This window comes from Mixophyes fleayi, chromosome 1 (genome assembly GCF_038048845.1).
Source record: "Mixophyes fleayi isolate aMixFle1 chromosome 1, aMixFle1.hap1, whole genome shotgun sequence".
In the NCBI taxonomy this organism is placed as follows: Eukaryota; Metazoa; Chordata; class Amphibia; order Anura; family Limnodynastidae; genus Mixophyes; species Mixophyes fleayi.
Genome location: NC_134402.1, coordinates 193,550,674 through 193,564,015, shown reverse-complemented (window position 1 = coordinate 193,564,015; position 13,342 = coordinate 193,550,674). Strand labels below are relative to the sequence as shown.

Sequence of the window (13,342 nt, the reverse complement as noted above, 5' to 3'; positions counted from 1 at the left end):
AATAATGCCACTGTATAGGTCATTGGTACAGCCTCATCTAGAATACTGTGTTCAATTGTGGAGGCCATATCTCCAGAAGGATATAAATATATTAGAGACTGCACAAAGATGGGCGTCTAAAATGGTGCATGGCCTACAGCACAAAACTTTCCCGGAAAGACTCAAATATCTTAATATGTATAGTTTGGAGCCGAAAAGGAAAAGGGGGGAAATGATCAAAACTTTCAAATATATCACGGGTTTGAATAAGGTACAGGAGGAAAATATTCTTCAAAGGAAGAGAAATTTTAGAACACGAGGACATGCACTGAGACTGGAGGGATATAAGTTCAGAGGACGTCTGAGGGAAAATTACCTCACCGAAAGGGTAGTGGATAAGTGAAATAGCCTCCGATCAGATGTTGTAGAGGCTAATATAGTAATACAATTAAAATTTTCTTTGGATAGACATAAGGGTGTCCTTACAAAGAACTAAGGATCAAGTAGGGTTTGAGGTTAACATAGGATGATACATGGGCAGACTGGGCGGGCCAAGTAATTGTTATTTGCAGTGAAATTTTATGTTTCTATGACTGTCATTTAAGAAAACATATCTTCCTGCTTTAATCTAATGATCTGAGGTCTTATTAAACTCTAAGGGCCTGAGTCATTAAGGAATGTATCTGCTGATTTTGTGCATATCGTCTGCAAAATCAATCTGTGCATGCTCAGAACTAGACAATACACAACAGAACGCAGCCACGTCCAAATGATCTCCGAGCGCAAACGACACTTACTACAGCCTACAATTGCAGGAAGTGAACGGTGTGGGCAAAGGGTGGATGCTCGTAGGCAATGTTCAGTAAGGGCATTCTCGTGCAGCCATGTCCAAGTCAAACTCAGGCACACGCAGAACTAATAAATGTTTTTAAAGAAAAGAAAAACTTTTTTTTAAAAATTTCCATGTATAAATGTATAAATGACTATAATATTAACAGGTAACATTAATCTAATAAATCTATATATTTTTCTGTGCGTTCTTTTGAGATTTTATATTCCACATAGGTATTGTACACATCCTGCAGTGTCTGGTCTAGTACAGCAGAGTAAACATACACTCGTAGTCAACACTACAGGTGATTTTAGATCTGTCCCTTTTTGACTTGGGGACTATGCAGAGCCAATTTACATGCAGTTTAAAACAATTGCACGATGCGCTTGGTAACTTGCCTTAATGACTCAGGCCCTAAATATGTTAATAGAATACTGTAATTTATGACAATTTCTGCAAATATATTGATACCAAGAAAATTTACAGGTTTTTGTACAAATAACTATTAGTTTTTAATTTTTCTGAAAATGAAGGATAACATCTAGGAAACATTAATATGTAATGCTATCAATATATGGGGGAAAAGAACAGGCTAATGCATTTTCCTTTTGCAAAAATGTAAAGAGTAAGATCATGTCTTTCTCATTGAACCTGTTGACATAAGATAACTTTTTTGTTGCATCTTTTAAGAATGAGGAGAAGTGACGAAGTCTCTCATTCCTACGCATGTTGTACTTGTGACTAATATTTACATTTCCTTAACAACTTTGAAGCTGCTGGGTTTCATTTTCAGTTTTACCTATAAAACAATATAATTAAAACAGAATTGACTATTCTAAGCAAAACAGAAAGCCTAATAACGTACATGAAAGAGGGGAAAATCTCCAACATGAAAATTCACGTTAGAGTTTAGTATATTTATGTAATCTGTTAAGTCTCTCACTAAAAGAATCAACTTTTTGCAATCATTAGCATTTAAAAAGAAAGTATTACTTGTCCCTGGGTAGAAATTAAAATGGACTAGCAGTAGTTTCATGTCTGGATGTGCTGCATTGTCTAATTTTAGTATCTATTATTAGTAATAAAGATTTTTTTTGACTCTGAGCTGACCTTCCCTGAGTCCCTATGATCTGATAAGTGTGATGGTCTTCTTATCTGTTCATCTTTTATACCTTTTATTTTTAATAGACACAAGTAACAGTTACATATATTTTGCTGATACAACAAGAGAAGAAAATACAAAGTACAAGGTCCATTTTGTTTCAAAATATGAACAGGAATAAAAAAAGAAGAACAAAAAAGGGGAAGGGGGCTTGGTGGGAAAGGAGCAGGTGGGGGATCACAGATAATTGAAAATTGAGACAGAAGAAAAAACCAAGAAGATATTTATTTTCTAGACCATTGGAATTGTCAGGGTCGGACGGAAATGGTAGACGCAGCCACTCTGAAGAATATTCTAGATGTGACAGGTGCTGTTCCTATCTTTTCTAAAATGCTGTGGAGCCCCAAACTTTATTAAAAAATCTAGTATATCATGGAGGTAATAGGTAATTTTTTCCATGCATGCAATATGCCAGATACAGTTTTTGACATGAGTAAGGGGAGGAGGATGTATCTGCTTCCATTGAGAAGCAATAGAACATTTTGCTGCGTCAAAGATGTGTGAGACTAGTTTTATGTAGTGTATAGAAAGATCTTGTAGGGGATAAGAGAGGAGGAATAGCCATAGGTCTGTGGCCGCAGTTTCAACCGCGGCTTACAGCTGTAAGAAACATTTTACTTAAATTGTCGGGGGTATAGACCAATGGTAATAATCAGTGTGGATATGGAAGCATGGGATGTGCTCTTCCTGATTTCCTGCCATTCATCCTCTTCAGGTAGTTGACCTAGATACGATTCCAATTCTAATTCATGTCTCTGATAGGGTTAGATGTTGCATCTAGGAGCATTTTATAAATATATATGGAAATCGTCCCCCGTCCAAGAGGAGCATACAAACATAATTTTTCAAATGGGGTAAGTGTGTGAAAAATGTCTTAAATTGGAAGGGAATGGGCAAGGTACTCAAAGAGCCTTGTGTTCAGAAAGACCAGGTAACTGTCCAAGAGAAAAATGAGGGTTGTCTCATATGGGTGTGATTGGGGAGATTTTGGTTGAGTGATTAATTTCTGAAGATCATATTTCTCATAACTTCAGTGCAAATTCAAGGTTTGGCAGATAAATAGAATTAGCTCACGTGATTTGGAAAGTCCTCACAGGGAGGAGAGGGGATAAAAAGCTAAATATTTATTCTAACCATGAAGTAGTGCCGAAGAGAGTAAATGTTGCCGCGATTTGTGCTAAATGGGTAGCCCAATAGTAAAGTTTGGTATCTGAAAACCATAGTACCCCTCCACCCCACCTCCTGCTAGAATTAAATTTTTTAGCATTGGTTGTTTAAGTCCTGGAGGCTTCCCATTCTATATAAATTTAGAGAAGGTGTCTCAGTAAGCATCAAAAGTGGGTCAGCTATTGGGAGGGTTTGAAAGCAGTAATAACTTGGAGAGGATATTCTTTTTGATCATAATGATCCTGCCCAGCCACGATATTATCAAGGGTTCCCAGGAAGCAGATGTCATTATGAAAGGCGTACACCAAAAGGGAGAGCCTTTGTCAAGCCAACTTACAAATCTGTATATGGTGCACCTCTCCATCATATTAATCCCAATGCACAACCAACCTATTGCATAGACCCCTGCACACACACACACACACACACATATATATATATATATATATATATATATATATATACATATATATATACACTACTGTATTTCCCATCCTCCAATGCAACAGGAAAGTTGCATTGCTGCATCAAAAAATTTGCTGTTTTCTGTTACTATCTATGCTTGCCCATTTCCTTCACTAAACCGGCTGACTGCATGTCTTTGTATCACTTTGTATCAGCATATGGGTATAATCACAGTACAGTAAGCAGCAAGGCAGGGTCACTTACAGTGTAAGCAGACCTCAACAAACTTGTCCTAAATCTAACTACCACCATATAATGAGGCATTCATTTGTACAAAAGTTAGAAGCTGCAGTATGCTGAGGTTTATACACTGCCAACTATAATAAGCCGTAGCTGGAGCCAAGTGTAATATGCTGAGCAATATATGGTGTCAAGCAATATTTGGTGCAATGCATTCAATGTTGACTCATATTTAGTGTAACTATAACATGTTGGGCCAATTTGATGGAAATTTGAGTTCTTTGTAATTAACACATGATGCTATTGAAACATCCATTTGATGCAGGTTTATAGTCTCATCTTGAAATCCTGATTTTAATCTTTGTTCCTGAGAGATTCTCTGGCTGGGTGAATAGAGACAGGAAACCGAGCTGTGTGGGCACGTACACTCTAGGTGACAACAAATGTCTATAATATACACATGCTGGGTCTTTGTTGTAGCTTTATCTAAGTACTCCATGGAGGGTACTGACACACACTAGGTTTACCTGTTAAAACTATTTATATTGGGATGAGTAGTCATTTATAATATTGTATATTTCATATATTATTGTCGTCCTTCCTTGCTATGGAATACTTCACGACATGCTCCATCAGTACTTTTCCTGCTTTATGCCCCATTAGCCCCAGCTTTTATTCTCTAATTTAGGCGCCAGAAAGCTTTATCTGGGGCCCCAGCTCTTATTGAATAAAAGCTTGGGCCGCGGGTGATGCTTGATGGGTCATAAAGCAGAAAATAAGACTGAATTTGCAACTTCTGCATCACATGAACTTCTCCAAATCCTTTGTACACAGCGCAGATAAGTCATGGAAGACCAAGAGCACATCTGAGATCAGAGGAGGAGGGACATAAAGTCCGTACCATGTGGTCTCCCTCCTTCCTTTGTGATAATGAACTGCATGTTTAGACAGAGTTTTATTAGTCATAAGTAGGTGGAGTCACATTGGATTATTATATTTGTTTATTATATTTCTTTGATTTAATATTTTGTATATTTCATTTGTTATTGATATTAAGGATAATATACGGCCCTGTAGAAGGTTGGAGGGCCCTTGAAGTGTATCAGGTTGCCTATCACTGGAGTAGATGTCCTGCTACTGTGGAGCAGCACAATTTTAAATGACATTGTTTAATCAATAGGTTGCAATTTACACAATTGTACTTTAAGTAGCACATATACTGAAATTTTACACTTCCATTAATGGCCTAATATTTCTTGCACCTTGTTTAACCAAGAAAGACTTGCTGTGTTTAATGTAATACCCTGAAATCACAGGTATATTACTGTATGGACTCATTCAGAAAACTATAGTTCCCCAGAGTGCATCTAGGAAGTTAAATGCAAATTGTGTCAGACATTTTTCGGTGGACAGACTGCAAACTACAGCCCAGGCTGCTCTCTGGAGCCCAAGAATGTACTAGAAGGCTTTAGGAGATTGTTGGGAAAAGGGGGAGGAGATAAGGGAGGATCTTCCCACCAAGAGCCACTAAATGCTATGGCTGAACTGTTGTTCTGAGGGATATTTGCAGCCAGCCCAGAAGTAAGCACCTTTGTAGTATAGGAAAAGACCTAACGTGCTACTGCCCATGAGATGTCAGCAGGACTCATATAAAGACAGATAAGTTTCTTTTGCTTTGCTATGTTCAAGTTATTTAAGTGAGACATCAAACTGTTATTAAAACCTCTGACGGAGACTGTAATATTGCTATTGAGAGGTGTTATAGCACTGGCTAAAGGAAGAGTTTGTTCCAGCCAAATCTGCTGTATTTAAAGTTATCTGCAAGCTGACTGACACTGCCTAAAATGGATGCTGAGGAGAGAATTGCAAGTTGTTTAACCCTACAGTGGCTGGGAGAGAGTTGCTTTGTCCATTAGATGGATTGCTAAGTGAAAACTGTCCTTTACACTGGAAATCGTTTATTGTGCAGTATTGCTGTTGGTTACAGAGCTTAGGAGTCATACATGCATTAATGTAGCTACTGATTTTAACTTGTACAAGTAAACTAGCTTCATGTGTCAGCTGATGCTTTGCTTAAACCAGTGGATTATAACAGATACAACTCCTTTTTGCATCTCTACTGATTTTTGTGTGATAAGTATGATCTGTATAACTGCACTAAAAGTATCTATCCAGTGAAATCCATTTCACTGATGCACAGTGCCTAAGTTTAAAGTGGGATATATTTATTCAGTGACCTATGGGTTGTGTCAATTTATGTTTGCATATTGTTGAACCAAGATTTCTAAAATGTTGTTTAGTTTATGACATGTTGAATAACATTGCATGTTGATAGTATAGTGCTATTACTTTTCTACACTACCACCACTTATCTGCTGCTGTGGTAAAGCCTTAGGCCACAAACAAAGATAATAAACCCACAAGTTTATGCAGTTTTAGCCCTGTGTTCCTTGTTGTATTCCAACACTACTGGGGGGACCTTCGCCTCTCTGCCATACCACCGGGCCTGTAGAATCCTTCCTTACACTACTTTTAGGGTGCCAACCATCTGCCCTGTTACAACTTTCCATATTATTACTGCTGAGTTATAATGAAAAAAAGTGAATGTTACCGTTTAGGAAGAGACATGTCCATCTCTCATTTTTACTTTGCCAAAGTTAATGTAACTTTATAAACCTTTTTGAGCTGCAAAATGTCAAATTAATTACAAAGTAATTACATTAAAATCTAATTTCTTCAATTTATGGTAAGTGGGGTAGATAAAGGTACATAGTTTGGAGTTTAAAGAATGGCAAAGTTACTCATTCAATTTTAATGAGTTTTTATACAATTTGGTAAAGGAGTGTAGGTCATAGTTTGCCATGTCCAAACCCAGACTTCCCCTGATCATACTGGTAGTTCCACGTTCCTGCTTCCCCATTCAGTATGAAGTTGTCTTCCAATATAATATAAAACATTTTTTTATAAAATAATACTGACACAGATGTCACCTCACTAACTGTAATTGCTGAGAGCAACATAGTAAAAGATATTACTCACCTGCTTTGTCCAGAAGTACAGTGAAATTAGCAGACCAATATTCTTTTCCTTCTTCCTTTGCTGCTACTGACACAGAGATGTTTTTCTTCATATGCACTTCATAACTTTTAAAGATGTGATATGTGCGATTTCCTGCATCATAACCGTCCCATTTTAACTGCTCTTGGTTGCTGGATGAGAGAATATGTCTGTTATCTTAACAAATGCTATGTCTTCCAGATTTATAATTGCATACAGTGATCACACTTTGCACTGTAGTTTGGCATGTTTTAGTCAATATTTTTATTCCTAGAGATATTGGGGATTGTTACCAAGCTGGAAAAAAATGGAGAGGTGCAGCATATTCTTGTGTGAAAGAAAAATTGTCTGTTATGTATATAAAGAGCCGCAAATCGAAGGAAACATAGACTGCTTTTATGTCATGTTTTTTTGTTTTATTACAGTGGTTACAGATGTGCATTCCCATTTAAGATTGGCCTACATGGTACAAAAGGTGTCCCACTGACATTAATGGCTGGCACCACACCACTGCTACCTCACCAGACATGCAAAAATCAGGTCGCTTTGTGTGACAGAAAAAGGTTCTGTGGTCTAAATGGAGATCGCCTTCACTCATTGAAATGTATCAGATTATCCTACTAAATTCAATCTTACTTTTGCAAGTAAATATTCAGATTTTTCCCATCATTTTGTCTACTCCCTATACATATACGTAACCAAGAAAAATGTATCAAAAGTTAATTTAAAAATGTTCTTTCCCAATACTTGAAAACATTTGCTAGTTTTATATTTTGACTTGTTTAAAATGTAAATATAAGTTAATATTGCATAGAGTTCCTCCACCCATTGCAAGCTGTATATTACACAGCTATTTCACAGTGTCATAAAAGGCCAATGCAAAACCAGTAGGATTAGTAGCTTCATTGTGCAATTGTAAAATAATTGGATTTTGCATAAGAATTCAATACTGTTCCACATAATAGTTTGGTACATAACATAACTCTACTAGGTCTAGGTAATAAAATATGTACCTAGGTAGAGAACTGGCTAAAGGATAAATGACAAAAATGTAGTAAACCGAACATATTCAGACTATAATTTAAGTTATTAGTAGAGTACCACTGGGACCAGTATTTGGCTCTTTCTTTTTTAAAGAAAACTCATTCTGTTAATAATAAATTCAGATTTCCGTATCCCCCATTCCTACCAGCAGCATGTTATCTACAGTAAGCAGTCTGTGCGAAAAAACCTAGCCTCAGCAGGAGTGAGGAGAGTCTCTCAATGTCAGCTGTAGTTCAGTGATTCTCTCATAGCTCCTGCCTACTCTAACAAACATTGGGAGACCTGATGGATCCGGTGGATTATAACATGCATGGCTTTCCTAAACTGTGCTCATACGAGAAATTTGTATACCGCCTGCCTTTGCTGCACTGCACTCCATTGACAGTACGTTGTATAGAATGTAAATGGATCGATCAGTGATCCTATGCCATAGTGTACATGCATGCCTGACTTTTTACAGAAAGAATTACGGATAACAGAAAAAGCAGCATACCTGTCATTCAAACTCTAAGGGGTATATTTACTAAATTGCGTGTTTGAAATAGTGGAGATGTTGCCTATAGCAACCAATCAGATTCTAGCTGTCATTTTGTTGAATGTACTAAATAAATTATATCTGGAACCTGATTAGTTGCTACAGGCAACATCTCCATCTTTTCAAACCCACAGTTTATAAATATACCCCTAAAAGTCAGTGGGTAAGCACATTATTTTTAGAAAACCTCCAGTGTTCCCTATAATATTCTCTGTTAGTACTCATTTTAGCATGGTGATTATAGTAAAAGAATGGGGTGGCATAATAGTTTAATATTAGGCCAGCCATGCCCTATTGTCATACTTCTAAAAACATGTTATTAAATGCTATAGACCTCAAAGTGCTCTTCATGTTGCAGAGTATAGTCACTGTCAGTTAGTCTGGCTGCAGATGTGTGAAGGTTGTTCTCAGAAACATAGGTATAAACAATGAGAACAATGAAAAAAACTGAATTGTTAATCATTTAACCACTTCCTCTCAGATACCATAAACTATTTGTATAACATCTACCTGTCTGCTACAGTCAGCCATATATGCTCTTAAGTCACGCTATAGACTGTTTTAAATATTATAACTCAGGAATCTTTTGTGTAAGTGGCAATAGGTAGCTAACTTAATTGTTTGTAGCCTCTGTGCATTTTAGAATCAGGATAACTAATTGTATTCAGAAATGATCCAAAGTACCTACAGATATGGGGGTAAATGTATTAATGTCCGGATTCTTCAACTCCGGCATGTTCAGCGTCTTCGGCGATTAAATTTAAAGCGGCGCTGCATTGTAAAGGGAAACTTCCCTTTACAATGCAGCGCCGCTTTAAATTTAATTGCCGAAGACGCTGAACACGCTGGAGTTGAAGAATCCGGACATTAATACATTTACCCCATGATGTGATTTCTTCATGCATCCATTGTGTTTCCAGCACTAATGCATGCATTGGATCTTACTCTGAGATGCATCCAAGCAACACTTAACAAACACTGGAGCGCACCTGAACACAAGAGAAGGGGCTCATGAAAATAGCCTGTGTTTAAATTACCTTAGACAGAAAAAGTTTCAGAGCAGAGGGAAATTAAATGCATAACTTCCGTAGCTTCTTGAAATAAAATTAAACTTAAAAATAAAAAGACAGAACTCTGAATAGAATCTGTTAAGGGTGGGGATTTTTACAAGGAAGTAGTTACTCTGCGATTGACACTTACAAGTAATATAAAGTATAAATAGCATTTACTGAGTCTTCTCCAGCTCTCCAGCTACAATAGCAAAAGTTCTCGGTCGAGGTGTAGTTCTGGTAGCACATGAGATCTGTAGGGTATTTCTTGTGCATACCTGTAAAAATATAAGTTAGAAAAATAACAAAAAGGCATATCTGATGCGGTCCTGTATTTTTGACTTTTTTGTAAATGTTCCTTCCTTTACCTTTAAGTTTGTAAGTGAGTTAAGTTTAATTTGTGATATCAAAGACAATCTAACAACTGATCAGATTTAGGGAGACTATAGACTATATTTCTATTTCCAGCAGGTATACAAACAAGCTCAAAGATATGACCTGTCTTTCAGAACTTTCATGCATGTCAGGATGCTGTGCAGACAATGTCTCTGCCCGTGGTGCATCACCAATGAGGTAACTGTTTCCAACCTATTTAGGGGGTGCCCCTAAGCACAAGCCTGTTGAATGCTTTAGAACAGAGCTGTTCAATTAGTGAACTGGAGCAATACCTATATGGTAGGCATTGGACTGTGGTGACTGTGTTGCTATCATGCTGGACAACAGGATGTGTATGGCAGGGCATGACACCTTCATGGCATTATATGATGGGCATGGGAATATAGTTGCCATGAGGCAGTAGTGGGCATGTGGCTGTGTTGCTAAGCACACATCATTCGATGGTGGACCTGAGGCAATATTGTCAGGTACAGGGCTGTGTACAGTCGTTACGATGCCATACTATGCATGCAAAGTATTAACTTTTCACCATGCTCTGCAGTAACTAGAAGGTGGATTACATTCAACAAGTGGTTGCATTTTTTAAATATAATTAAACAGTATTTTTTATGTATTTAAAGCCAAAGTCACTTGCTGTCACTTTACTCCATGTTTGCATGATTGCTGTAAGCCACTGTTTCTCAAGGACATTCTTTACTACTTTATGGACTGTTTTCTGCCACCCTGGTTTAGGCTGAGGAAGGAGAATATGTCGATTTCGGACAGTTGCTTTTCCACAGCCTGCTCAGACATTATTCCAATGATTTGTTTGTTTGTAAAGAAGTGATTAAAACATATCAATTTTAGGACACACGTAAGCTATGCGACATGTGGAATTGTTACTGCTTGCCCCTACAGGTTGCTTAAAGTGAGAACAACTGTTCTTCAATGCCAATAGTGCACACGTAGAGAAGGGAATTGACTCAGTGCTCCACATGTTCTATATTGTGTTAGAACTTCTGAATTTCCCTTATAGTACCTTATCACTTTGAATGAAAAAATATCACACTCTAAAATAGAACATGTTATTTATATATGAATTTCATATATCACTTTTTGCTAAAAATAGGAAAAATAAGCACCAGATTCATTACACAGACTTACCCGTCTGTAGATCCGCACTAGTAAAAATGAAAAGCAGTATCCAGCATACTGTTTTAATCACAGCTGTCGTCATGGAACCATAACAGGTCAGTGTTGACATCCTCATCTTCATGGTGTACAGTCAAGCACTGTAATAGTATGGGTCACCATGCCGTTGTGTGCTTTTTGACTGAAAACATGTTTAAAAGCAGAAAATGAGCTGACAGAGCCAGAACAGAAGCTCATCACTTCACTACTATAGGGTTTCTCATAAACTATGCCTCCAATAATACAATTCAGAATGTAGTTGACAAAGTGACGGTGGCCACAGCTGTGGTCTGCAATAAAATGTCACTGCATTGTGAGGAGGTGTATGTAGAGCAGCTGTGACATACTGAAACCACAGCCAAGCCACATATGGGACACTTACAAGAGAACTGTCGGTTTATGAAACTGTGGGACAAGGATGTGAAAGGAAAGTGTCTTAAGTCACTACTGCTTGTTAATCACATGATAGTTGTAGTACTTTTATACTTGTACTTATATTTGAAGCTTACAGTTACAAGAATATTCAGTTAGTAGTACTGCTCTATCATGATTTTACATTGTTTCTTAGTAATTTAAGTTAAAATGAGACATACCATAAAAGATCAATCCTGAATCAAAATTTTTATTCAGTTTATCTAGAGGAAGATAAAAGAAATTCAACTAAATCACAGTCCAATTTGCATTAAAGCAGCAATCCCATGAATAAATTAGGTTTGTTTTTTTACACAGATCACACTGGCAGGACTGTTGGAAATTACCATTTTCTTTTGCTTATTTATTCAAACTGCTATTAATGATTTATAATTCTACACAGTGTCATGGACTACCACAGAACCCACAGTCACATGGCATATGATGTAGGGAGCAGAGAGACTTTGGAATGTCCCTCTGTGTCTGTGTAACTGGCAGCTGTACTTTATTACTATATTTCTTGCAAATCCCAGAGAGATTTTGAAAAGGAGGTAATGATTTGTAGAAGGACAGCTAACAAACATGATGATCAAAGAATTGAAAAGAATATCCAATGTGTACTTAAAAGGTGCTTTACTTGCTTTTTAAAGAAAAAAATAAACATTCTATGTGGGATCGCTGCTTTAAGAGGGTGTGGGGTAATCCTTCTTGCTTCCATATTAGCATTCAGACTTCCTGGATTAACCCACTATTGTACCTTATTTACAGTTATGGGGAAAATAAGAGCAAATTTGTATTCTTGGAAAATCTTGTTGCACTGCAGGGGCGTAAATTTAAAATGCGGGGGCAGATTTAGATTTGAGAAGTTGCATGTACTAGATCAACTGTAAATTGTAGTGTAAACATGTTGACCAGTATTTGTATGCTACATGCAAAAGCAGCCAGTACTTTCCATGCATGCAAAAAATAAATGTATTTGCATACCTTGCAGAACAACATGGTTTGTCCAAGGGCAAATTTGTTTCATCGCTTTGCTCCTAACTCTAAATGAATGGGCCTGATTAAACTTGTAAGTCCATCTTGTGTGAAATAGCCCTGCGCATGCACCAGAACGGGACTTACACCAATGAGTACAATTGCATGCAATTCATGTCCGAATGCAAATGACACTTATGGTTGACTACAATTTGAAGGATGTAACAGGGTTAGGAAGGGGAGGACGGACGTAGGGGATGTACAGTAATGGTGTGTCAAGAGCATGCTAAAGGAGATGCGGCCCATTTAAGTTCTGAGTTTCTCTTAAATATATGTTTTTCAGTCATAGCATTTGCACCAGCTACAAGGTAGGTTTAAGTGCTTAAAAAAATATTTGTTTTAAAAAAACAAAACATATTTTTTTTAATGATTATAGTATTAAGAGTAGTCCATTTATTTTACAAAATATATTTTTTTTTGCACATGCTCTGATGGGTCTTTATAGTGCACATATGCATCTGCATAACATTTAGGCAAAGCGTACTTATACCCAGATTGAAATGTATATAATGTATGAAACTTCAGATCGGCTTGTATTTGAATACCGGCATACGCGCGCACAAGTGACATTCGTATTTGTTTAATAAAAGATGCATTTAGGTTAGGCCTGAAGCTAAATCAGGCACTATATGTACACTATATGGATAAAAGTATTTCACCACACCTGTTAATTATTGAATTGAGGTGTTTCAATCAGACCTGTTGCCAGAGGTGTATAAAATCAAGCACCTAGCCATACAGACTCCATTTGCAAACATTTATGATACAAAATGGGTCATTCTGTAGAGCTCAGTGACTTAAAGCGTGGTACTGTGCTAGGATGCCACCCTTGCAATAAGACGGTTCGTAAAATTTCATCG

The 13,342-nt window shown here is 37.2% G+C and overlaps 1 protein-coding gene across 2 annotated transcripts in view; it reads right to left on the bottom strand.

Annotated features, from left to right (window-relative positions):
• IL12RB1 (interleukin 12 receptor subunit beta 1) overlaps positions 1–11,366 on the bottom strand; it is an 86,707-nt gene extending 75,341 nt beyond the window's left edge. For both annotated transcript variants that reach the window (XM_075204703.1, XM_075204704.1), the window contains exons 1-3: positions 11,010–11,366; positions 9,622–9,748; positions 6,825–6,994 (exon numbers count right to left, since the gene is read on the bottom strand). In XM_075204703.1, coding sequence (XP_075060804.1) covers positions 6,825–6,994; positions 9,622–9,748; positions 11,010–11,121 — 409 coding nt within the window. In that variant the 5' untranslated portion in view covers positions 11,122–11,366. The remainder of the gene's footprint in view (positions 1–6,824; positions 6,995–9,621; positions 9,749–11,009) is intronic.
• Positions 11,367–13,342: the final 1,976 nt, after the last annotated feature.